This window comes from Prunus avium, chromosome 3 (genome assembly GCF_965620075.1).
Source record: "Prunus avium chromosome 3, drPruAviu1.hap1.1, whole genome shotgun sequence".
NCBI classification, from domain to species: domain Eukaryota; kingdom Viridiplantae; phylum Streptophyta; class Magnoliopsida; order Rosales; family Rosaceae; genus Prunus; species Prunus avium.
The window spans coordinates 11,391,227-11,418,717 of NC_142286.1; the positions used below are offsets into that span (position 1 = coordinate 11,391,227).

General features: G+C 39.0%; 1 protein-coding gene and 1 pseudogene across 4 annotated transcripts in view; one reads left to right on the forward strand and one right to left on the reverse strand.

The window, feature by feature from the left end:
- The first annotated feature begins 501 nt into the window (after window positions 1–501).
- The window catches only part of LOC110750797 (uncharacterized), a 31,053-nt gene continuing 4,063 nt past the window's right edge, over window positions 502–27,491 (forward strand). The window contains exons 1-3 of one of the 4 annotated variants that reach the window (XM_021951162.2): window positions 502–708; window positions 1,087–2,307; window positions 2,500–2,784. In XM_021951162.2, coding sequence (XP_021806854.2) covers window positions 562–708; window positions 1,087–1,935 — 996 coding nt within the window. In that variant the 5' untranslated portion in view covers window positions 502–561 and the 3' untranslated portion in view covers window positions 1,936–2,307; window positions 2,500–2,784. Of the gene's footprint in view, window positions 2,308–2,499; window positions 2,785–17,523; window positions 18,240–27,491 lie in introns of those variants that run through there. The other 3 variants (XM_088250327.1, XM_021951161.2, XM_088250326.1) reach the window with 3 other exon arrangements.
- On the reverse strand, window positions 7,184–8,255 carry LOC148295626 (uncharacterized; annotated as a pseudogene).

The window sequence follows — 27,491 nt, forward strand, 5'->3', positions numbered from 1 at the left end:
TAGTATTAAAAAAAGATAACATGGGTAGTTATTATCTGATTTCGTTTTTAATTTTAATTTTTTTAATATAAAAAAAAGTGAATTTATCATATTATCCTCATTTAATTAATAATTTCAATTCTTAATTTTTTAATTAACCAAGAGCATTTTCTGGTATTTTGAATGTTTCACCATTCTCTGTCTTTTGCTCTATATAAGTCCATGTGTTAATATATTAATTTAGAAAAGAAAAAAAAAAAAGGTAAGTAGAATAAAGCTACAGCCGGTTGGATTTAGAAAGGCAAGAAAGATATTAATTCTTCTTGCCTTAAGTTTATTACAATAAAAGTAAGAAATAAAAAAACAGAAACTTGCGTTTATTTTTTTTTCAAAACACTCCAAGTGAAACGACGTCGTTTCATTTAGAATTTTTTTTTTTTTAAACACTGCAATCGAAACGACGTCGTTTCATAACAATAAACCTAAAAAACAAACACGCGAGTCGTCTTCCTCGCAGAGTCGCAGCCAATTTGCAGACTCGCAAAATTTCTTCCGGTTCAGAAGTCATTATCTTTTATGTAAATGATGTTTGGTGGATTATCAACTAAGCTGTTGAACATATGCATAGCTTCATTTTGTAAAGTCCGGCTACTGGAGAAAGCAGAAGCCATTATAATCGACGGTGTAAGATTAGGGGTGATTCCAGATGTGGTAACTTACAATACTCTGGTTAGTGCATATTCTCGTTATGTTAGCTTAGATTCAGCTTATTCTGTTATTCATAGAATGAAAGAAGCTGGGATAAGTCCAAATGTCATTACTTACAATTCTTTGATTGCTGGGGCGACCAGGGATTGTTTATTATCACAATCCCTGGATTTGTTTGAGGAAATGCTTCAAGCAGGTATACATCCTGATGTATGGAGTTACAATATTCTGATGAATTGTTTCTTTAAATTTGGAAAACCCGATGAAGCCAACAGAATATTTCAGGATATTTTACTTAGCAATCTCGCTTCTCACCCAGCTACCTTTAACATAATGATTAATGGCCTTTGTACAAATGAATACATCGATAATGCCCTTATGTTATTTAGAAATTTGCAGCGTCATGGATTTGTTCCCCAGCTAGTGACATACAATATTCTTATCAATGGGCTATGCAAGGCACGCAAATGGCGGCAAGCAAGGACAATACTAAGGGAACTTGGGGAATCAGATCTTGAGCCAAATGCCATAACCTACACTACAGTTATGAAATGCTGCTTTAGGTCTAAGCAGTATGACAAGGGGCTTGATATTATGTCGGAGATGAAGAGTAAAGGGTATGCTTTTGATAGTTTTGCATACTGCACAGTCGTTGCTGCTTTAGTTAAGACTGGGAGGATAGAAGAGGCAAATGCTTGCATGGAACAGACAATGAGTAATGGTATTGAACTCGATTTAGCAGCTTATAACACCTTACTTAATATGTATTGTAGACAAGGTAAGTTTGAAGCTGCCTATAAGTTGTTGGATGAAATAGAGAAGGGAGGTCTGCTGTGTGACAAGTATACCCACACAATTATAATTGATGGCTTGTGTAAAGCTGGTAATTTTAGCGGGGCTCAACACCATTTACATTATATGAAAATGATGGGTTTCCATGAAAACTTGGTTGCCCTCAACTGCATGATTGATGGGTTGTGTAAAGCTGGTCATATTGATCGTGCAATGGAATTGTACAAATCAATGGAGACTAAAGACTCTGTTACCTACACCTCCTTGGTGCACAATCTTTGCAGGGCTGGAAGGTTCCGTTGTGCATCCAAGCTTATGATGAAATGTTTAAAAGATGGCAAGAAAATACTCAGGGCTACCAAACGAGCTGTGCTTCGTGGTCTTCGTAGTTCAGGTTATACAGATGAAGCAAAGAAGCTTCAGTGGAAAATTCAACTGGCTCGAATATTACGTTAGAAACCAGCTATGCTTTTGCTACTGAATAATTCAACTGCCCTATTTAGATTGGCATTTTGGATGTCACCATGCGAAAGCCTCCGCCTTAGTCATATTCTGTAAACATCAGTTGTTTAGGGCTGGTAACTTGCTCTACAAAGCACAGAATAGTAATAGTGAAGAGTAATGGTGAATCTGAATTGGAGGTGAGTAACTACCCTGCAACTGCCTTGCATTGCTAATCTGACAGTGGTTCTGCCGGTGTCTACGAGGGAAAGACACTACTCTAGTAAACAAATAGTTGCTATGTTCATGCATGACCGGACAAGTCCAGAAACATTTTCTCAAAGCCAGTTGTTAGTCACGCTGCTTTCTTCATTTCAGGGGTTCACTGTGAGTTTCCGTTCTTATTCCAACTGGTTTAATAATTTCCCTTATTTTTGGTGATAGCTTCGATAGATTTCCTTTGACTTTTGAAATGAACTATGCTCTTCGGAAGCTACTGAAAGACCACCTGCACTATGTTTTTTCCTTCTTTTTTCATATTTTGGAAACACATTTTGAAATATGTATTACTTTTGGCAGGGTAACTGGTTAGCATTACTGGGAGCAGTTTGAATATAACTCAGGATAACTACTCCTGAAAGGTAAACTTGTGTATTGCAGCCTGCTTTTTCATGTGAGTAACTTTGACATGAAATTTTGATAAATTGATATCTTAAAGACATCTCATGGTTACACGAGAGAGAAATACGATAGCTATGATTCCCAAAAAGTGGAAAAACGATGGTTAACTATACTTCCTAAAATTGTATGGATTGCAAACTGTTGCATGTTTTAATAAGAAAACAATTCTGAGGAAATCCTTGATTCTCTTTGTGTTTATTGTTCTGTTTCTATGATGTTTTGACAATTCCTCTGGGGCGAGATCTGAGAGATAATATTTTTAAATAATAAAGCAAATTAGTTCCAACATTTTACCAACAAATGTTCATTGGTTACTTTACTTATATTTTTTTTCCTACATGTTTCATCTGTACCAGACTATCTTTTGTCAACTTCTTAAATTGTGCTGATAGAGAAATAATAATTCCAAATATTTGATTTTGTTCTTGTCATATTAAAGACATTTTATGTTTTGAGGGATTTCATTCAGTTATTGTGCACCCTGGGCAGGAGCATTGACATTTTATGCTTGTTTTTCAATGTGATGGTATTCTTATTGGTTGAATCATTAAGCTCTGATTTGTAATAAGAACATATGGAGTTTCAATGGCCGTATATGGTTTGTGATTGGCTAAATTTTCAACCTCCTTTAGATAACATAAAACTAAGCTGTCATATACATGACTTTTTATTAATACTTCATTCAATTTAGGAGAAAAAGAAAAGAAACTAGAGATGGGGTTTCTCAGAACGAGTTTGATGTGAGGCTGCAACCATTTTCTCCACTGTGACCCCAGCATTGCATATGTTGGCAATAGCTCGTGTGTATTTCCTTCCATATGTTGATAAGGTCTACACTGCTATGATGGTGAATTTACATCTCAGACTTTTGATGATTACTGCATGTCGTTAGGCATTGACATTGAACATCCTGTTCCCCATGTTCATACTCAAAATGACTTGGCAGAAGCTTTGATTAAGCGTCTTCAATTGATAGCACGCACATTGCTAATGAGAACAAAGTTGCTAGTTTCTGCTTGGGGATATGCCATTTTACATGCAGCATCTCTGGTGCGGTTGAGGCCCGTCGCCAACAATCAATATTCTCCAATACAGCTTGTGTTGGGTAATCAACCAAATGTTTCACATTTAAGAGTCTTTGGTTGTGCGGTTTATGTGCCTATTGCACCACCGCAACGTACTAAGATGGGCCCTCAACGCAGATTGGGAATTTATGTTGGCTTTGATTCACCATCTATCATCAGATATCTGGAGCCCTTGACTGGTGATATCTTTAGGGCACGATTCGTGGATTGTCATTTTGATGAGACAATTTTTCCATTATTAGGGGGAGAAAAATCTGTTCTTAAAGAACAAGGCAAACTCGTTCATGAAGAACGACGTGAATTATCATGGGATGTACCCACTTTGCTTCATCTCGATCCTCGTACCGCTCAATGCGAAAACGAAGTGAGAAGGATCGTTCACCTCCAAAGCATTGCGAATCAGATGCCAGATGCATTTAATGATGCAACGAAAGTGATGAAATCACATATCCCAGCTGCAAATGCACCTGCAAGGATTGATGTTCATAATAAAGAAGGCAATGCGCCAGCAACCGGCTCATCTGTTGCACGCTTGAAGCATGGCAGACCACTAGGCTCAAAGGACTCAGTTCCTCGAAAGAGGAAGTTGATGGCCAAAATGAATGCAAATGAAATAAATGGAGAGCCCATAATTCATGTTTCAAATTCCCCCCATGAGGGACGGGTACTTCCTGAGAAGGAAAATGTCCTTGATGAGACACGTGCTCCTGAAGTGGTAGCTGTACTTGAAAGCCAAGAAATCTCCATAAATTATGCATCCACTAATGAATTGTGGAACAGAAATGAGATAATCATCGATAATATATTTGCATTCTTAGTGGCTACTGAGATCATAAAAGTTGATGATGTTGAGCCTTGCTCCATTGATGAATGCACACAGAGACAGGATTGGCCTAAATGGAAAGATGCAATCCAGGCAGAATTAGACTCTTTGGAAAAACCCAGTAATGGACGCAATTACGTTCCGTTACTTGATAAGCTTAGCGGTTTCAGAAAAACTTGAAATGAGACTTATGGATGTCATTACCGCATATCTGTATGGAGAGTTGGATACAGACATATACATGAAAGTCCCAGAAGGACTTAAGCTGCCCGATGCAGCCAGTAATAAACCACGGGCCATGTTCTCAATCAAATTGAGAAGATCATTATATGGGTTAAAACAATCCGGGCGAATGTGGTATAATCGTCTCAGCAAGTATTTACTGAAGGAATGATACACAAATGATCCTGTCTGCCCATGTGTGTTTATTAAGAAATCAGAGTCTGGATTTGCAATAGTGGCAGTCTATGTTGATGATATGAATCTAATTGGAACTCCTAAAGAGCTCCAAAAGACTGCTGATTATCTCAAACGTGAATTTGAGATGAAAGATCTTGGAAAGACAAAATATTGTCTTAGCCTACAGATTGAGCACAGTGCTGATGGAATTTTGGTGCATCAATCAAATTATACTGAAAAAGTATTAAAGAGGTTTGGCATGGATAAAGCCCATCCACTTAGCACTCCGATGATCGTTCGGTCGCTCGACACTAAGAAAGATCCATATCGTCCAAAAGGGGATGATGAAATGGTCCTTGGTTCAGAAGTACCATATCTTAGTGCAATAGGTGCTTTAATGTATTTAGCACAATGTACCAGACCTGACATAGCATTTTCAGTAAATTTGTTAGCAAGATACAGCTCTGCTCCAACAAGTCGACATTGGACCGGTGTTAAACATATTCTACGATATCTTCGTGGAACGACCGACATGGGCTTATTCTATTCCAGTGAATTGACCAATGCCCCGAGTGTTGTTGGGTATGCTGATGCAGGATATCTCTCTGATCCACATCAAGGACGCTCACAAACTGGGTATGTATTTACATGTGGAGGAACTGCAATCTCATGGCGCTCAACAAAGCAAACGTTGGTAGCCACATCTTCCAATCACTTAGAAATACTTGCCCTCCATGAAGCCAGTCGTGAATGCGTTTGGTTAAGATCAATGATTCATTACATTCGAAGCACTTGTGCTTTGCCCTCAGCAACGGACACTCCAACCATTCTAAATGAAGACAATGCGGCTTGTATTGCTCAAATCACAGGAGGGTACATCAAGGGTGACCGGACCAAGCACATATCACCAAAGTTTTTCTACACGCATGAGCTTCAGAAGAATCAAGAAATCAAAGTTAGACAAATCCGTTCAAGCGATAACTTGGCAGATCTCTTCACCAAGTCTTTACCCAAGTGCACATTCCAGAAGCTAGTACATGGCATCGGATTACGACAACTCTGCAAGCAATCAAGTTGGAGCATGCGAAATCAGGGGGAGCATTCAAGAGTCCTCTAACACAGGACATAAGCACGTTGTACTCTTTTTCCTTCGACTAGGGTTTTTCCCACTGGGTTTTTCCTAGCAAGGTTTTAACGAGGCAACATGTGCGCACTTCACATTACTCTAATGTCCCAAACAAGGCTGTACTCTTTTTCCTTCGCTTCGGTTTTTTCCCACTGGATTTTTCCAGGCAAGGTTTTAATGAGGCAACTAATCTAGAGATATGTGGTCTCCAAGGGGGAGTGTTATAAATAGTGGAAGTGGAGCCCACAATCAATTATGAAGTTTGAAAATGAGGCAAAAATTTCACTGTACACTCACGGATGAAAGTGATGGTTTGAAATTGAGGCAGAAACTTTGCACTGTACACTCACGAGAAAACTTCAGAAGCGCCTATAAATAGGCCTGTTCGTTCATTTGTAATATATACCATCAGAAGAGAAGAAAGAAAAGGAGAGTGAGATTTGAATACTATTGAGTGAGTTTCTATTTGAGAGGAAATTCAATCTGTGCAAACGCCACAAGAAAAGATATAATTCCACTATCATTTTTCAGTGGTAATTCCATACTCTAATTATTTTATTTTATAACACGGTCATGCCAAAGCTTGAACGTATTTGAGTCAATGGACTTTTGATCCATGACACTATGTGCCTCAATTGTCCGTATGGTTGTATAGTACAACCCTGATGAGAGCGCACAAAGCTTTTCCAATATACGCTTCTGGGTATCATTGGAAGTAATACAAAGATATTTCATGTTTTTCTTATTCTTTGTTTCAACATGGTAACCATTCAAACGAATATCTTTGAAACTCAACAGATTTCTTCTGGAGTTAGATGAATACAAGGCATCTTGAATGGACAGTATTGTCCCATTTGGTAACATAACTTGGGCTATGCCTGAGCCTTCAATCAGATCTGTAGGTCCTGATATGGTTGTTACCTTTGCTTTTGTAAGCATCAATTTTGAGAAATACTTTCGATCTCGAAGGATTGTATGAGTAGTTGCACTGTCTGTAAGACAAATATCTTTGCTAGAGCTCTTGTTTTAGGGGCATCCATAATTTACATCCATGCCTTCAAATAAAATAAGTTGAATCAACAATCATTCAAAACATTACCATTTTTATTGAAGGCAGAAAGGAAAATAAACAGTGCTTCAGATAATACAAATGGTACATGAAGGAATTTAATCCAGTTCGGACCCATAAATTTCATTCCCCCTTTCAGTAACAAAATCGGAAACATCTAGATGCGTCTTGTCTAAACGACGCGATATTTCCGATGAGCCGTCTATGGCTGGCGGATCTAGTGCAACATAATTTGTCTCCACTTTTCTGTTTCTAAGTGAAGTTTGATAAAGATCCGCCAAGTGCCTCGGCGTACGACATGTACGCATCCAATGTCCCTTTGCACCACATCTGTAACAAGCTCTTTCATCATCTCTAGGCACATAGCTTGTTTGTGTTTTTCCCTTATTTCTGGGTGCATTTTTGCCATTCATGGGTGGATTGTTTCTTGGCCCCAAGCTGTATGAGTGAGCACCACGATCTTTTCTACTCCCTTGCCATCGGCCACGTTTGCCTCCTCGCCAACGTTTGTGGATACTGCCACGAGATGAGGTGGCATTCACTTCCCGAGATGCAACATTTATTTCAGGAAGTGGTGCTGAGCCTGTTGGGCGAGATTGGTGATTTTTCAACAAAAGCTCGTTCTGCTCAGCTGGCAAGAGGCAAGATACAAGTTCTTAGTACTTTATGAAACTACTATGCCTATATTGCTGTTGCAGAAGCACATTTGAGGCATGAAATGTACTCAGTTTTTTCGAGCATATCTTCCTCAGATATATTTTCACCACATAATTTCATAAGGGAGGTGATCCTGTGCATAGCTGAGTTGTATTCGGACACTGTCTTGAAGTCTTGAAATCTCAAGTGTGTCCATTCATATCTAGCTTTTGGGAGAGTCACCGTCTTCTGATGATTGTATCTCTCACACAAGGCTTTCCACAGGACCAATGGTTCATCAATCACCACATATTCGCTCTTCAGCGCTTCATGAATGTGGCGGCGAAGGAAAATCATGGCCTTCGCATTTTCCTCAGGTGATGCATCACTTCCATCTTCAATGGCTTTGCCAAGGCCATTAGCACGCAGATGGATCTTGGCATCCAGGACCCATGATAGGTAATTGTCCCCAGAAAGCTCTAGGGCAGCGAATTCCAATTTAGCCAGATTTGCCATCTTCAAAAGAAGAATGAGATGCATTAGAATTCGCAATAATCTTCAGGCTTAATATATTTTTGAACTTCATGCCAAAAATATTTTACTCAAAATTTCAGATTCGGGATCTGGGACATTAAGCCATTTATTAATAGGAACTTCAGGCCCTATAATTGTTTGAGGAACTCCAGGCCCTTATTTTAGTTGGTTATAAAAATAAAGCGCTATAAATTTGCTGGTATGGACGATAAACCCGCACCATACTTTGAATGAAAGTAAATGTGCAGTAAAGTAAATTCAGAAAGTAAATTGCTTGCTGTATGGAAGTTAATCCCGCACCATACTTTAAATAAAAGTAAATGTGCGGTAAAGTAAACGTGCGATAAAGTAAATGCATAAAGTAAATTGCTTGCTGTATGGACGTTAATCTCGCACCATACTTTAAATAAAAGTAAATGTGCTGAAAAGTAAACGTGCTGGTATGGGCACTAATCCTGCTCCATACTTTTAATAAAAGAAATAAAAGGCAGTTGTGTGGACGATAAACCCGCTCCACACTTTAAATAAATACTGCCATATGGGTAATAAACCTACACCATACAGTAAATAAAATAAGTGTGGGAATAAAACCACCACTAAAAATATAGGAAGTACATATTATATTTTGTGGGCAATATAACTGCACCACTATATAGTAGATGGGTTTTAAGATCACACCATAATTTTATTATGATAATTTGTGTTACAACGCGATGGGTAATGAAAATTACACCACCATAAAACAACAGAATGGGGTATAAAACCGTGCCATTCCAAATTATATTACAAAGAAATAAATTAAGCAAACATGGATGAAACAACACAAATTGTGAGAATACAAAAAAGAAAGTTTGCATGTCGTCGTAGTAGTAGAGTGAGAGGAGACATATGACGGAGAGGAGAAAGAGAAATAACCACATAGTGTTGAGCTGAGAAAATTTAACAGTGGAGAGACTATCGTGCTGATAACGTGTTATAAAATAAAATAATTAGAGTATGGAATTACCACTGAAAAATGATAGTGGAATTATATCTTTTCTTGTGGCGTTTGCACAGATTGAATTTCCTCTCAAATAGAAACTCACTCAACAGTATTCAAATCTCACTCTCCTTTTCTTTCTTCTCTTCTGATGGTATATATTACAAATGAACGAACAGGCCTATTTATAGGCGCTTCTGAAGTTTTCTCGTGAGTGTACAGTGCAAAGTTTCTGCCTCAATTTCAAACCATCACTTTCATCCGTGAGTGTACAGTGAAATTTTTGCCTCATTTTCAAACTTCATAATTGATTGTGGGCTCCACTTCCACTATTTATAACACTCCCCCTTGGAGACCACATATCCCTAGATTAGTTGCCTCATTAAAACTTTGCCTGGAAAAACCCAGTGGGAAAAAACCGAAGCGAAGGAAAAAGAGTACAGCCTTACTTGGGATATTAGAGTAATGTGAAGTGCGCACATGTTGCCTCGTTAAAACCTTGCTAGGAAAAACCCAGTGGGAAAAACCCTAGTCGAAGGAAAAAGAGTACAACGCGCTTATGTCCTGTGTTAGAGGACTCTTGAATGCTCCCCCTCATTTTGCATGCTCCAACTTGATTGCTTGCAGAGTTGTCGTAATCCGATGCCATGTACTAGCTTCTGGAATGTGCACTTGGGTAAAGACTTGGTGAAGAGATCTGCCAAGTTATCGCTTGAACGGATTTGTCTGACTTTGATTTCTTGATTCTTCTGAAGCTCATGCGTGTAGAAAAACTTTGGTGATATGTGCTTGGTCCGGTCACCCTTGATGTACCCTCCTGTGATTTGAGCAATACAAGCCGCATTGTCTTCATTTAGAATGGTTGGAGTGTCCGTTGCTGAGGGCAAAGCACAGGTGCTTCGAATGTAATGAATCATTGATCTTAACCAAACGCATTCACGACTGGCTTCATGGAGGGCAAGTATTTCTGAGTGATTGGAAGATGTGGCTACCAACGTTTGCTTTGTTGAGCGCCATGAGATTGCAGTTCCTCCACATGTAAATACATACCCAGTTTGTGAGCGTCCTTGATGTGGATCAGAGAGATATCCTGCATTAGCATACCCAACAACACTCGGGGCATTGGTCAATTCACTGGAATAGAATAAGCCCATGTCGGTCGTTCCACGAAGATATCGTAGAATATGTTTAACACCGGTCCAATGTCGACTTGTTGGAGCAGAGCTGTATCTTGCTAACAAATTTACTGAAAATGCTATGTCAGGTCTGGTACATTGTGCTAAATACATTAAAGCACCTATTGCACTAAGATATGGTACTTCTGAACCAAGGACCATTTCATCACCCCCTTTTGGACGATATGGATCTTTCTTAGTGTCGAGCGACCGAACGATCATCGGAGTGCTAAGTGGATGGGCTTTATCCATGCCAAACCTCTTTAATACTTTTTCAGTATAATTTGATTGATGCACCAAAATTCCATCAGCACTGTGCTCAATCTGTAGGCTAAGACAATATTTTGTCTTTCCAAGATCTTTCATATCAAATTCGCGTTTGAGATAATCAGTAGTCTTTTGGAGCTCTTTAGGAGTTCCAATTAGATTCATATCATCAACATAGACTGCCACTATTGCAAATCCAGACTCTGATTTCTTAATAAACACACATGGGCAGACAGGATCATTTGTGTATCCTTCCTTTAGTAAATACTTGCTGAGACGATTATACCACATTCGCCCAGATTGTTTTAACCCATATAATGATCTTCTCAATTTGATTGAGAACATGGCCTGTGGTTTATTACTGGCTGCATCGGGCAGCTTAAGTCCTTCTGGGACTTTCATGTATATGTCTGTATCCAACTCTCCATACAGATATGCGGTAATGACATCCATAAGTCTCATTTCAAGTTTTTCTGAAACCGCTAAGCTTATCAAGTAACGGAACGTAATTGCGTCCATTACTGGGGAGTATGTTTCCACATAATCAATTCCAGGCCTTTGTGAAAAACCTTGCGCAACAAGTCGTGCTTTATACCTTGCAATCTCATTGTTCTCATTGCGCTTTCTTGTAAATACCCACTTGTAACCTACAGGGTTCACATTAAGTGGGGTTGGAACAATAGGTCCAAAAACACTCCTTTTTTCCAAAGAGTCTAATTCTGCCTGGATTGCATCTTTCCATTTAGGCCAATCCTGTCTCTGTGTGCATTCATCAATGGAGCAAGGCTCAACATCATCAACTTTTATGATCTCAGTAGCCACTAAGAATGCAAATATATTATCGATGATTATCTCATTTCTGTTCCACAATTCATTAGTGGATGCATAATTTATGGAGATTTCTTGGCTTTCAGGTACAGCTACCACTTCAGGAGCACGTGTCTCATCAAGGACATTTTCCTTCTCAGGAAGTACCCGTCCCTCATGGGGGGAATTTGAAACATGAATTATGGGCTCTCCATTTATTTCATTTGCATTCATTTTGGCCATCAACTTCCTCTTTCGAGGAACTGAGTCCTTTGAGCCTAGTGGTCTGCCACGCTTCAAGCGTGCAACAGATGAGCCGGTTGCTGGCGCATTGCCTTCTTTATTATGAACATCAATCCTTGCAGGTGCATTTGCAGCTGGGATATGTGATTTCATCACTTTCGTTGCATCATTAAATGCATCTGGCATCTGATTCGCAATGCTTTGGAGGTGAACGATCCTTCTCACTTCGTTTTCGCATTGAGCGGTACGAGGATCGAGATGAAGCAAAGTGGGTACATCCCATGATAATTCACGTCGTTCTTCATGAACGAGTTTGCCTTGTTCTTTAAGAACAGATTTTTCTCCCCCTAATAATGGAAAAATTGTCTCATCAAAATGACAATCCACGAATCGTGCCCTAAAGATATCACCAGTCAAGGGCTCCAGATATCTGATGATAGATGGTGAATCAAAGCCAACATAAATTCCCAATCTGCATTGAGGGCCCATCTTAGTACGTTGCAGTGGTGCAATAGGCACATAAACCGCACAACCAAAGACTCTTAAATGTGAAACATTTGGTTGATTACCCAACACAAGCTATATTGGAGAATATTGATTGTTGGCGACGGGCCTCAACCGCACCAGAGATGCTGCATGTAAAATGGCATATCCCCAAGCAGAAACTGGCAACTTTGTTCTCATTAGCAATGTGTGTGCTATCAATTGAAGATGCTTAATCAAAGCTTCTGCCAAGCCATTTTGAGTATGAACATGGGGAACAGGATGTTCAATGTCAATGCCTAACGACATGCAGTAATCATCAAAAGTCTGAGATGTAAATTCACCAGCATTATCGAGTCTAATTGACTTGATGGGATAATCTGGGAATTGGGCTCGTAATTTAATTATCTGAGCCAAGAGCCTAGCAAATGTCATATTCCGAGTGGACAAAAGGCAAACATGTGACCATCGGGTAGATGCATCCACCAAAACCATAAAGTACCGAAATGGTCCACATGGAGGATGAGTAGGCCCACAAATGTCCCCTTGAATTCTCTGTAAAAATGATGGGGATTCAATATCAACCTTTGGTTGTGATGGTCTGATTACCAACTTCCCTTGTGAACAAGCTTGACAAAAGCTGTCATTTGATACCATACTATATTTTGTCAATAAGGGATGTCCTTCAGAGTTGGTAATGATCCTACGCATCATGGTGGATCCAGGATGACCCAACCGGTCATGCCAAAGCTTGAAAGTATTTGAGTTAATGGACTTTTGATCCATGACACTATGTGCCTCAATGGTCCGTATGGTTGTATATTACAACCCTGATGAGAGCGCACAAAGCTTTTCCAATATACGCTTCTGGGTATCATTGGAAGTAATACAAAGATATTCCATATTTTTCTCATTCTTTGTTTCAACATGGTAACCATTCAAACGAATATCTTTGAAACTCAACAGATTTCTTCTGGAGTTAGATGAATACAAGGCATCTTGAATGGACAGTATTGTCCCATTTGATAACATAACTTGGGCTATGCCTGAGCCTTCAATCAGATCTGTAGGTCCTGATATGGTTGTTACCTTTGCTTTTGTAAGCATCAATTTTGAGAAATACTTTCGATCTCGAAGGATTGTATGAGTAGTTGCACTGTCTGCAAGACAAATATCTTTGCTAGAGCTCTTGTTTTAGGGGCATCCATAATTTACATCCATGCCTTCAAATAAAATAAGTTGAATCAACAATCATTCAAAACATTACCATTTTTATTGAAGGCAGAAAGGAAAATAAACAGTGCTTCAGATAATACAAATGGTACATGAAGGAATTTAATCCAGTTCGGACCCATAAATTTCATTCCCCCTTTCAGTAACAAAATCGGAAACATCTAGATGCGTCTTGTCTAAACGACGCGATATTTCCGATGAGCCGTCTATGGCTGGCGGATCTGGTGCAACATAATTTGTCTTCACTTTTCTGTTTCTAAGTGAAGTTTGATAAAGATCCGCCAAGTGCCTCGGCGTACGACATGTACGCATCCAATGTCCCTTTGCACCACATCTGTAACAAGCTCTTTCATCATTTCTAGGCACATAGCTTGTTTGTGTTTTTCCCTTATTTCTGGGTGCATTTTTGCCATTCATGGGTGGATTGTTTCTTGGCCCCAAGCTGTATGAGTGAAAATATGAATGGACACACTTGAGATTTCAAGACTTCAAGACAGTGTCCGAATACAACTCAGCTATGCACAGGATCACCTCCCTTATGAAATTATGTGGTGAAAATATATCTAAGGAAGATATGCTCGAAAAAACTCTGAGTACATTTCATGCCTCAAATGTGCTTCTGCAACAGCAATATAGGCATAGTAGTTTCATAAAGTACTCAGAACTTGTATCTTGCCTCTTGTTAGCTGAGCAGAACAACGAGCTTTTGTTGAAAAATCACCAATCTCGCCAACAGGCTCAGCACCACTTCCTGAAATAAATGTTGCATCTCGGGAAGTGAATGCCACCTCATCTCGTGGCAGTATCCACAAACGTTGGCGAGGAGGCAAACGTGGCCGATGGCAAGGGAGTAGAAAAGATCGTGGTGCTCACTCATACAGCTTGGGGCCAAGAAACAATCCACCCATGAATGGCAAAAATGCACCCAGAAATAAGGGAAAAACACAAACAAGCTATGTGCCTAGAAATGATGAAAGACCTATTGTTTTTGGACCTATTGTTCCAACCCCACTTAGTGTGAACCCTGTAGGTTACAAGTGGGTATTTACAAGAAAGCGCAATGAGAACAATGAGATTGCAAGGTATAAAGCACGACTTGTTGCGCAAGGTTTTTCACAAAGGCCTGGAATTGATTATGTGGAAACATACTCCCCAGTAATGGACGCAATTACGTTCCGTTACTTGATAAGCTTAGCGGTTTCAGAAAAACTTGAAATGAGACTTATGGATGTCATTACCGCATATCTGTATGGAGAGTTGGATACAGACATATACATGAAAGTGGTGGTGATGGAGCTGAGCTCAATCTGGAAAATACAATGTCCGGTTCAGTATATTTCCGGAAAATCATTTAAGTGCTCAACGGAGAATCCACACAAAATGCTTCAATACGTATAAGCAATAATCTCATTGGCATAATGCTCGATCTTCAAGCCGAGACAAATTTTACTTGAACTTTTCAGGAGTTTTAACCAAGTATTAACTCTTCAGGAGTTTTGATCAATTATCAACTCTTTAAGAGCTGTAATATGTTGCAACCATATCGTAATTAGTGTACTCACTGAGGCAATTTATACATATTAGTATTGAGTACAAAATTTGTGCTTCAGGCACACGTCCTTCAAGGACTTGCTTCATGCAATTTCAATCCTTCATGGATTTAAGAGATTATACTTCATGACACATTATATAGCTTTATATCCAGCTATTTGTTTGGCTTATACATCTTTAGGGAATCGCTTCTGGCGATATGCTCCGTGCATTTAATAACCCTTAAAGATAATATGTTGGTCTTCGTAAATGTGCAATAAGAAGGCACAATTGCATCTGTAAATATGGAGAAACCCAACATTCCTTGTTTCTGCCAGAAACATTGTGTCATACAAAATGGGTATATTCCCATTTATTCTGAACACCCAAGTATATCTTTCAGTATAACATCTTTTGGGGTTCGTACTATGGGTTTGTTCTTTCACGTTCATTCTCATCTGTAATGGAATTGCCTCTTTCCATTTTGGCCAATGATATTGTCGACATTTAATAATAGAACGTGGTTCCAATCAACACAGCCCATTGATGATTTGAGTAGCTACTCCAAAATCAAAATTTTCATTCATCAATTCATGATCCCACCATTCTCATGTGCATGCGCATGCATCAATTATAAGCATTTCTTTGCTTTTGGGTACCCAAGCCACTTCAAGGGGCTTTTACTATCTCTTTCCAGACAGACATATCTTATAGAATGAATTATGTGAGAATGTGGATCATAACCTCCAGTGGAGCGTTATTTTACAATAGGGCGTGGATAATCTCCATTTAAGGAGTTGGAACATTTAGAACCCATATATCTGTCATGCTACAGGCATGCCACAGATTAATACATACATGTCAATTAATTGTCCTTCTGGAACTTGAAACCATATAATTTGCTACGCATCAAGCGTGCACTGTATTACCATTGACATGTTAAAGGATTGTCCTTCAGGGACTTCAATCCATATCATTTGCTACGCAACAGGCGTGCATCATATTGATCACTGCTATACCCATATTCTATTCTTATGGGACTTTAATCTGTGCAGTGTATTGTTAATGTATCCAACTTGCAATCTGTGAAATTTGCATTAATAATTCATGGATACATATTAGAACGATACAAGCCACTCTTCTGGAATAGCCATTTGCACGGCGTTCTCCCGGAACGGCCTTATCTCCTCATTTGGTTACCTTTAAGGATGTAGTACAAAATATCAAAATAATAGTACAAGCATGAAATAACACAAGTATTTCTTACATCCTTAGGTGGGAGAAACTTTTCTCAAGTATCATTCAAGCTCGTATCGGCCCTGCAAATATGATGTGACACTTGATGATCTAGTTATATCCTGCAAGAGCAAAAATCACAATTCTTACATCTCTGCCAAAAAATATAACCTTCAGTGTTAGGATCACAACATGGATTCTTTCTTCGGATGTTCATTCTAAGGAAATAGAATCCCAGAGAGTTATAAAAGAAAGAAAAAATACAAAAGTTGTGATATTGATTGCAAGGTAAGGTAAGCAATCAAGGAAGGAAGCTGGTGGGAGCAAACAACAGACTCTCATCTCTCCTAGTCAAGGAGAACTTCAAGAGATCAGAGCATGTGTTTATTCTAGCAGTTCCCTGATGTAGCGGAAACGTGATCAGGGATAATCTCGCTTCCAGAATGGATGATCAGATATAGTCTCGCTTCTAAAGCACATCGAGGGCTCACTAATATGAAAAACGAGTAGATATTGCATCATTGGATATGAAGAAAATTAGGGGAAACTAAGTGTGTTCTGCAAAGAAAATTTCGTTAGTAACATATTTATACACAAATAAGGGGAATAAGTAAATTCGGTGAATTTCAAATTAACCGTAGAGATTTGCGAGATTCTCGGGGAGCTTTTGAAAAAGTAACTCCGTGAAATCCGCAAAGCAGGATCGGCTTTGATGAAAATAATCCTGGAAACGCCGAAAGTGCCGACAGACATTACTGGAGACCACGTGAAGTTTTGGAACCTGGGAAAAGAAAAAGAATATGGGGATCCAGGGAAATATTGGGATCCTGGAAACGGTGCCACATTTCCACCTATAGATATTACCTCTGTAAGATTTGATTGGAGCAACTGTGTTTCAACTCAATTCCTTTTCATTCTCTGAAAGTCCAGTTTTTCTAAAACTTTCCTCAAAAACCTTCTAAAAATGGCTTCCTCTTCTTCCCGCCCAAATCATTTCAATTTAAATGATGCTCCCACAACAACCCGTGATGCCAAAGTTTGGCACCCATCTTTTGTATCCCAAAATCGTCATCTCACAGTTGATGATTCTGTGATGATGAATGATGCTACTGCTGTTGTTCGGTTCATTTTTACACATGATTTTTCATGTTATTCACCCACTATTTTGAGTTAGTTCTTGACATTTTATAGCTTTTTACTTCCTTTTTGTGTTTTCTTAGATTTTGCCTTGGTTGGGATGAAAATGAGCTAAAAGTGCATTATTAGTTATAAATTCTGTTTTTGTTCATTTTCGTAGGTCAACTTCTTGGCCTGGGATCAACATGCTCTGGTGCTCGGATGAGGTCATGATCTTCATGAGACTTGTTCCAATGGATGTTAACTACAACATATCCAAATTTGAGCTCCATTGGACAAGTATTGCCTATCCAACCAATCCATCATGTTACCACAGTTCTGGAAATCCGGATTTGGCCAGCTTTTACCTCCCTTGTGTCATCTTAACTTCTTGTTACCATAACTCTTGGTAACAAGGAATTACATTTGTAAAATAGATATTTTCTGAGCTTTTGGCATCTTTGTGAAGTCAAAGCTCCATCATGGCAAGGGGACAATGGGCTAAGGCTTTATCAAAGGTGGTAGTTTTATATTAAAAGGTAAAAGCTGGAAAGGAGGAGAGAGGGAGGAGAAGTCAAAATTGCAATCTGATATTGGGAGCCTTTGGATCGTGGGAAATCAGGCTATTCCACATTCTACACAACTTGAGAGCAGCTTTTGGGGAGCTAAGAGCAAGGAAGGAGAAGGAGGTGCAGCCAAGGAAGAAAGGAGAAGACTTCCACCATTGAAGACTTCAAGCTTTCATCATTTCCAAATCTGTAAACTCCTTCTAGTTATATTTCGAGTTTGTATTTGGAATAAGTATGAGCAACTAAACTCCATAGCTAGGGCTTAGGTTGAAGCCCTAAACATGATTACCTTATTGTTTTGATGCTTGAGTGTATGAATTTCTAGATGTTGTTGATGAACCCCATTCACTAATTGAATTTTATGATATGTGTTTGCTTCCTTTGCTTAATCACCTTAGGTTGTATGCATGTAGCTAAAGTTGAGAAGTTGTGTAAGATAACCAAGAACACAATTTCTAATTAGCAACAAATGATTGAACTTGTTTAAGTGAGCATCATGTGAATTGGTTTCTTGACAACAATTGATGAATTCCAATTCACCAAATTAATCTATCCTTGATGTGTGTTTTCCTTGATTGATTACCTTTGAAAGCATGCTTCTTGAGGTTGTTGGGATTATGTGTATCTTCATGTTTTCCTAAGCAATAGATGGATGGAGTAAGAACCATCCATGTGAATTGGTTTCTTGAATACCTAATGTAAACACCATGCTATTAGGGTTCTTGTGATGTTCATATTCTCTTTGAACTTAATGGGTTTTCCTTGCAATCGAATCGAAGTACGAACCATACCTAGGTTCGGTTATGAGGAGGGCACAAGTATTGTAGCACGAACCATGCACTTTACGTATATTAGAGAGAATCAATGCGTCTTGAGCCACGACCCATGGTCTTGATTGCGAACATCTTCATCAATACATTTAGAGTTCATCACTTGAGTATCCATGAACATGGGTAGAATTGTTTAGGGTGGATTCCGAAACCCTAGTGTTTGTTACATTTTAATTTCACATTTTGATAATTCATCTCTGCCATTCACATTTAAATTCAAAGTCCATTTACTTTCATGCAATAGAAATAGGTCACTTGAACCAAATCAAAAAACCCCCCCAATGTGTGTGTGAGTTGCGTGTTTGACACGTTTTGTGTCTTTGTCACTGAATTTTGTTTGTTTCCGTAATTGTTTTGGGCTTTTGGTCCGCGTTGTGTTCTTGCATTTTCTGTGCTGATTCCAACTGTATAAAGAACGTGAATTTTGGATAAACGGTTGGAAAGTTATAGGTCAAAAACTGGACAGAGGTCGAAACTGAAAAACAGAGAAACGAATCTGTCCAAATGGTGATAAACGGGTGATAGAAAGTGCTGTTTGTGTTTTTCTTTGTTTTCTTGTGTTGTTTCATTTCTTTTATCTTCCTTACTTCATTTTTAGTTTCCAATTTGTATTGTGTTTGTGTGTTGTGTAAAATTAGTGTTCTTTACGTACTCAAATTAGAACTTATAGGAAACCGACAAGTTCTTCGTGGGATCGACCCCGTACTTACATAATCTATACTTCATTAGATTCGTGCACTTGCGGGTATTTTTAATTGGTTGTTTGCACATTAATTTGTGTCCTTTTAGGAATGCAACAATTTTTGGCGCCGTTGCCGGGGAACTGGCACGGTTGCTTATTTGTTTTGTTTGAGTATGTTTAGAGTACTTAGTTTTATTTTTGTTTATTGATTGTTGTTTCATTTTATCTTGATTTGTTTTTGTTTCTTTTTCTTACAGGAACATCCGAGGAGTCACCTCCACCATCTCCAATGGCAGCCGCAACTGAAATTGTGGAACTTACTATGTAAGAATACTCCAATAAATTTGTGATGGAAGAAGCAAATGTTTTTGGCTCATTTCATAATGAATTGCCTATGAATGAATATTTCCGACAAACATACAATTCGGAGTGGAGAAATAATTCAAACTTCTGGTGGACCGACAATCCAAATTTTCAACAAGGGTCATATCAACCATATCAAGGCCAACATAATACTTGTCCACCTTATGGTCAACCCCAATATTATAATCCACCACCACTTAGTCAATCTCACCAACCACCTCAAGGACCAACTTTGGAAGAAATTGTTGCTTCAATGGTTAGACACACAGATAGTTTCATCATACAGAGGAATGACACCCATATGCAGAGGAATGATACCCACATGCAGAAAATGGTTAAGGCCATTGCCAATCTAGAAAATCAAGTGGGGCAAATTGTCACATCTTTGAGTCAAAGGGAAGCTAGGATAATGTCTAGCCAAACAGTGATACAAAATGGGCGTGAGCATGTTCAAGCAGTTACCTTGAGAACTGGTAAGGTAATTGGTGAAATTGATGGTTCTAAAAATTTGATTCACAATGTTGATGAAATGCAGGTTGAGCAAGTGATTGGGCCTAAGGAAAAGGATGAAATCAACAAGGGGGAAGATAAACAAGCAGCATCTTCACCTGAGTGGATCCCAAAGCATGAACTTGCAAGAAGGGCAAGAAAGGAGAAGGTAAGTCGTGAACCTACTGATGAAGATATCTTACATGCTCCTTTTCCTCACAGGTTGATGAGTTCTAGGAAAAATCAACATGCCAAGGACATATTGGAAACTTTCAAGCAAGTGCAAGTCAATATTCCTTCCTTGGATGCAAACAAGCTCAAGGAATGCGAAACTGTTGCATTAACGGAAGAGGTTTCTGCTGTTTTGCAAAGGAAGCTTCCTCCCAATTTGCAAGATCCAGGAAGTTTCACAATTCCTTGTATAGTTGGTGATAAATTGTTTGAGGAACCTTTAATTGATTTCGGTGCTTCAATTAATCTAATGCCATATTCTGTTTTTGAAGTACTAAAGGAAGACAAGCTGAACATCCATGTTCCAAGCACCAATCATATGTTCAATGTCACTCCTTCTACTCAAATGAGAAGGCCACCCGACCCTAAATATGTGCCTCCTCCATCTAATCCACGTATTGAAGAGAGCTTAAAATTTCTTTTGAAACCTACTCATGTGCATAAAAAGAAAAGAATACGAAATGGGTTGATTAGATGGCAAAGGGATTTGAAGAAACTTCATGTTCGGCACAAGGAGGCGATTGAGCCAAAACCCCCCAAGTGACCCAAGTATGTTGGAAGTCCGGCAAAAGACTTTAAACTTAGCGCTTCTTGGGAGGCAACCCAAGGTGAATAGAAGAAGTTTGTTGTCGTCCTAATCGCTTCAAAGTGGAGTTTCTCTAGACTCAAACTTACTTTTATTTTACTTTATTTATTTATTTTCCTTTTGAGTTAGGATTTCAATCTCCAACCAAGGTAATTTCGATTTTCTTGTTGTTTCTCTTTGTTTTTCTTACTTTTACTTTCCTTTACTTGTTTGTGTTTCTATTTTGTTGTTAAGTTTGGGAAGTAAATTGCTTCATGATTGCACACACTGAACTTTGGCTCAAATGTTTATTTCATTCCATACATGTGATTCCAAACACAAACTTGAAAAACAAAAAAAAAAACATAAATTTCTCAATCACATGTTCATTGTTGCATTTTGCACCACCTGAGGCTTCTGCTAATTGCCTCTGTCTGTTCTTGCTTGTAGAACCTGCAACAGCTCTACATGATCTTCATTCCTCTTTTGCAGCATCTCTACATGCTGGCTGGCACTGTAGAGCCGCTTCTGCAGGTCCGCCACCAGAGCTTTCAGGGCCGCCACCTCCTCACTCAGTGCCCCGCACTCTCGTGTTCTCGCCAGTAGGCGCATGCCCAAATTTGTGGCCGAGACCGCGTTGAGCACGGTTAGATTGTGGGACTCGTCCACTGCCATCTGGTCAGACCTCTGCGCCACATGCAGATGATCTGCAACTGTAAGTCTGCTGACAGTCATGCCCTCCGGCATTACTGCCCTTCGCGGCACCACCTCAGAGAAGTTTGAGGCCGAGCCATGATGGTATGAGGAGTTTGGGAAGATAGGGTTTGGAGGAGCCCGTATCTGGGCATTTGGTGGTGCAAGCGACAACTCAAGGTTAAGGTCATCAACAAGCATATCTGGGGATGCCATTGATTTTTCTGTCTGGGCTTTTTGATGGTTTTTCTTGAGTTTGCAGGTTGAAATGCAGGATGCTCCTTCTTTCAACCGAGAAGTGGTTTAAATAGACTTATTCTCATAGGGGAGCCGACACCACTTTGTATTTCCGGAGCAATTTGCGGATGAGTCAAGTTAAACAGGGAAGCATTTCTGCTTTCACTTTACTTTCTTTCCCTCCCTGTTTTCTGGTGCATTGTGTTTTGATTTCTTTTTAGTTTGTCGTCTTTGTTTTATTTCCGTTGGGGAAGTGTGCTTTGTTTCTTTTTAGTTTGTCGCATTCCCTTTATTCAAGTTTGGGAAGTGCGTTTTGTTTTTCTTCTTTGTCTTTTGCAACTTTCTTTTCTTTTATTTCCGAAAACGAGAAATTGAAAAAAATAAAAATAAAAAATTTCACCGAAAGGCAAAGACAAACAGGCACACCAATAATACACTAGAATCATTTTTTTCCAGTGCTCGGTGTCTCGACCATAGGACCCTTGAGTTTAGCCCTTTGGCTATCCACTTCCGGGGCTTCACGCACAGCCTCTTGGGGCTCATCACTCGAGCTCCCAAAGATTGCATTCTTAGCTTGAGCGTAACCACTCTCGCGGTCTGTTTTCTTGCGTTTTCCCGGTCGGTCTATGTCCTCCAGCTGCTTTCTCATGTCATGGGCGTAAACACTTACCATCTTTGAGAGATTTTTGTTCTCTTCCCGCAACGCCTCCAGCTGGTGTCGATTCACCTCTAGTATCCTTGCCCTTTCTGTTTTTAAACTTTTAATAATACTCTGGCACTCTTCAACCATACTTCGCTCTGCCGCCAACTGACCTCTTAGCACCTCCACCTCATGGGACTTCGCAATTAGGCGATGACCCACACTTGCGACTGTTGCTGTGCTTTGCACGCTTAGTGCCAGAGCATCGCTCACGACCCGGTTGTCATCCCTTGATCCCAGCACCCGTATATCCTTGGGAGTCACTAGATTTCTAGCAACTCCAAGGGCAACATCGTTGTCCAGCAGTATCGAGTCATTCACTGTCACGTGCCCCCGTGCTGAGGCAAAGTAGGGCATCCACACTGGTGCCACTGCTTGGCCCTGAGTCTGAGTTGGTTGAGCTAGGTTGAGATCCAGCGAGAATGGGTAGGAAGAGGCCATTTGAACTTTCTTTTCTTTTGTTCTTGCTTTTCTCTTTTGTGTGTTTCTGAGTTTTGTGTGTTTTGCCCCAACTCTTTCTCTTCTTCTTTTATAGAGTTAGTTTCTACGTAACCCTAGCCACTGCGCTTCTGGTTTGGCGCGGCCCTTGCGGCCTATCCCCCTCTATCGCCTCACCTGTCCCCCAACCCCTTTAATTGCATTTCCGCCTTTCAGCGCTTTCAAGAAACGAAAGTCGTCACGCCTTCCTATGAAGGCAATAATTCTGGCTTGGGACCGTGAGAGAGACCTCTGCTTGTCGGCACGTCTCTCACTTTGTATCCCGTGACTCACAGGAGCCGAGACATCAGGGCCCACTTTTTTTTATTATTTTTCTGAGTCCTCGCTCTTTGTGTTTCTGACTCAGTTTCTTTGTTTTATATACTTCCTTCGCTTTTGGGCTTTCCTTTGGGTTGGGCTTTCATTTTGGTTTGTGCGTTTCTTTGGGTTGGATTTCTGCGTGCGTAGGACTGTTGTTAGGGCTTACTGTTCTGCTTGTTTTGTTTTGTTTTGTTTGGTTCAGTTTGGTTTTGTTTTGTTTTGTTTCGTTTTGTTTTGCAGCCGTGTTGTAGTTGTATTTCTTGTTTGTTCTTGTTTTTACTTGCTTTATTCCCTTTATTTCTTGTTATAACATTGTTGATGCCTAAGTTCTTTAACATTGAGGACAATGTTTATTTTTAAGTTTGGGAAGGGATAGCAAGTCTTTTTCGTTTCACTTAAACTCTTGCTTTCTTTTATTTTGTTTTCTTTTCTGTTTTGAGTCTTTTTGTTTTCAAGTCACTTTCCGGACATATACGATGAGATTGTGATGAATGTTTACATGACTTGATTGAAAATGCTAAAAAAATAATAATAATAATAATAATAATTTGTTATTCACTAAATGGCATCGTTCTAGCATGATATGTTTGAAACCCTCTATGCACTTGCCATTTGTTTCATAATTCTCCAGTTGAGGGATTTGCATGATCCAAAGAATTGTATCAAGCATGAATTAGACTTGTATAACCATATAATGTGAGCTTTGAGCCTTTTGCTTCAATTCATGAGTGTTATACACATATTCTTATTTTCTTGTCATCCGAGTTGTTGTTTGATCTCATTATTCATTGATTTGGTTGAGCACTTAAAAGTCACTCATTCTTGTGCAATTTGATTACATGACATTTGAGAAATGATATTGAGGCCCTCTTTGGACCGTTTGTGCCTTTCAAGCTAACCGTATGCATGCTTAAGCATGATTTTCCATTGTTAACCACCTTGAGCCTATATGTATGTAAGCCTTTTCTTTCAAGTAACCAATTTTTACTTCTAGCCTTAGCCTGAAAAACAAGAATATACCTTTCTAAGGAACTCATGAGCTTTAATTTAGATATGTTTTTCATGCTAAGTTTGGGAAGGGTTATTACATTTCAAAAAAAAAAAAAAAAAAAAAAAAAAAGAGTACTTCACTCAAAGGGTGAAAGAAAAGAGAAAAGTTGTGGTTAAGTGGCAATGGTTTCAAATCCAATTCCATGTTTCTTGGTTGTTCGAATGGAAGGAAGGAGTGTGAATCATAATTAGTGGAGGTACAAGGCTTTGTGGTCTATTTGATCACCCCTAAAAAAAAAAATAAAAAAAAAAATTGAAAATCTTAAGCGTGATGTTTCAAAGTCTTTTAGTCAACGATTATATGCTCTTACATTGTGAGTTCCTTGGACTTTGTTGTATCCATATCCTTCATTTCTTACTCACCTTGCACCCTTAGCCCCATTACAACCTATAATAAAGACCTAAATTGATCCTAAATGTCATGTGGTTGATTTGCACACATTTTTCAGCTTTTGAGTGTTTAGCATCCTTCTTGAGATCATATTCATGCATGTTTTTCAGCTTGCTAATTTTGAGTTAAGTCCCTTATGGTTTAACTCTATTCTCATGTCTATTATTGAGTGATGCATTGTAACCCTCTCCCGAGTGATTCATTTGTGAGAGGACAACTTTGGTGAGATTTGAAGTTACATTTGTGCTTGGTATGATTTTTTGAAGTTGTGTGAAAACTGAAATTGGAGAATGAGTTTCATTTGGCCATCACACTACTACACTTGAGCATGTTGTGTTCTGAACTTTGCCGCCTTGTGACTAATGTCTAAACTAAGTTTTTCTTGTGAAAATTTTTGAGTCATTTGCATAAGTCACTCTCTCTTTGGAAAGTGTTCGAAAAGTTTTGTTTCGAGTCTTGTTTTAGTTTCTGTTTTGCTCGAGGACTAGCAAAAGATAAGTTTGGGAAGTTTGTTCGGTTCATTTTTACACATGATTTTTCATGTTATTCACCCACTATTTTGAGTTAGTTCTTGACATTTTATAGCTTTTTACTTCCTTTTTGTGTTTTCTTAGATTTTGCCTTGGTTGGGATGAAAATGAGCTAAAAGTGCATTATTAGTTATAAATTCTGTTTTTGTTCATTTTCGTAGGTCAACTTCTTGGCCTGGGATCAACATGCTCTGGTGCTCGGATGAGGTCATGATCTTCATGAGACTTGTTCCAATGGATGTTAACTACAACATATCCAAATTTGAGCTCCATTGGACAAGTATTGCCTATCCAACCAATCCATCATGTTACCACAGTTCTGGAAATCCGGATTTGGCCAGCTTTTACCTCCCTTGTGTCATCTTAACTTCTTGTTACCATAACTCTTGGTAACAATGAATTACATTTGTAAAATAGATATTTTCTGAGCTTTTGGCATCTTTGTGAAGTCAAAGCTCCATCATGGCAAGGGGACAATGGGCTAAGGCTTTATCAAAGGTGGTAGTTTTATATTAAAAGGTAAAAGCTGGAAAGGAGGAGAGAGGGAGGAGAAGTCAAAATTGCAATCTGATATTGGGAGCCTTTGGATCGTGGGAAATCAGGCTATTCCACATTCTACACAACTTGAGAGCAGCTTTTGGGGAGCTAAGAGCAAGGAAGGAGAAGGAGGTGCAGCCAAGGAAGAAAGGAGAAGACTTCCACCATTGAAGACTTCAAGCTTTCATCATTTCCAAATCTGTAAACTCCTTCTAGTTATATTTCGAGTTTGTATTTGGAATAAGTATGAGCAACTAAACTCCATAGCTAGGGCTTAGGTTGAAGCCCTAAACATGATTACCTTATTGTTTTGATGCTTGAGTGTATGAATTTCTAGATGTTGTTGATGAACCCCATTCACTAATTGAATTTTATGATATGTGTTTGCTTCCTTTGCTTAATCACCTTAGGTTGTATGCATGTAGCTAAAGTTGAGAAGTTGTGTAAGATAACCAAGAACACAATTTCTAATTAGCAACAAATGATTGAACTTGTTTAAGTGAGCATCATGTGAATTGGTTTCTTGACAACAATTGATGAATTCCAATTCACCAAATTAATCTATCCTTGATGTGTGTTTTCCTTGATTGATTACCTTTGAAAGCATGCTTCTTGAGGTTGTTGGGATTATGTGTATCTTCATGTTTTCCTAAGCAATAGATGGATGGAGTAAGAACCATCCATGTGAATTGGTTTCTTGAATACCTAATGTAAACACCATGCTATTAGGGTTCTTGTGATGTTCATATTCTCTTTGAACTTAATGGGTTTTCCTTGCAATCGAATCGAAGTACGAACCATACCTAGGTTCGGTTATGAGGAGGGCACAAGTATTGTAGCACGAACCATGCACTTTACGTATATTAGAGAGAATCAATGCGTCTTGAGCCACGACCCATGGTCTTGATTGCGAACATCTTCATCAATACATTTAGAGTTCATCACTTGAGTATCCATGAACATGGGTAGAATTGTTTAGGGTGGATTCCGAAACCCTAGTGTTTGTTACATTTTAATTTCACATTTTGATAATTCATCTCTGCCATTCACATTTAAATTCAAAGTCCATTTACTTTCATGCAATAGAAATAGGTCACTTGAACCAAATCAAAAAACCCCCCCAATGTGTGTGTGAGTTGCGTGTTTGACACGTTTTGTGTCTTTGTCACTGAATTTTGTTTGTTTCCGTAATTGTTTTGGGCTTTTGGTCCGCGTTGTGTTCTTGCATTTTCTGTGCTGATTCCAACCGTATAAAGAACGTGAATTTTGGATAAACGGTTGGAAAGTTATAGGTCAAAAACTGGACAGAGGTCGAAACTGAAAAACAGAGAAACGAATCTGTCCAAATGGTGATAAACGGGTGATAGAAAGTGCTGTTTGTGTTTTTCTTTGTTTTCTTGTGTTGTTTCATTTCTTTTATCTTCCTTACTTCATTTTTAGTTTCCAATTTGTATTGTGTTTGTGTGTTGTGTAAAATTAGTGTT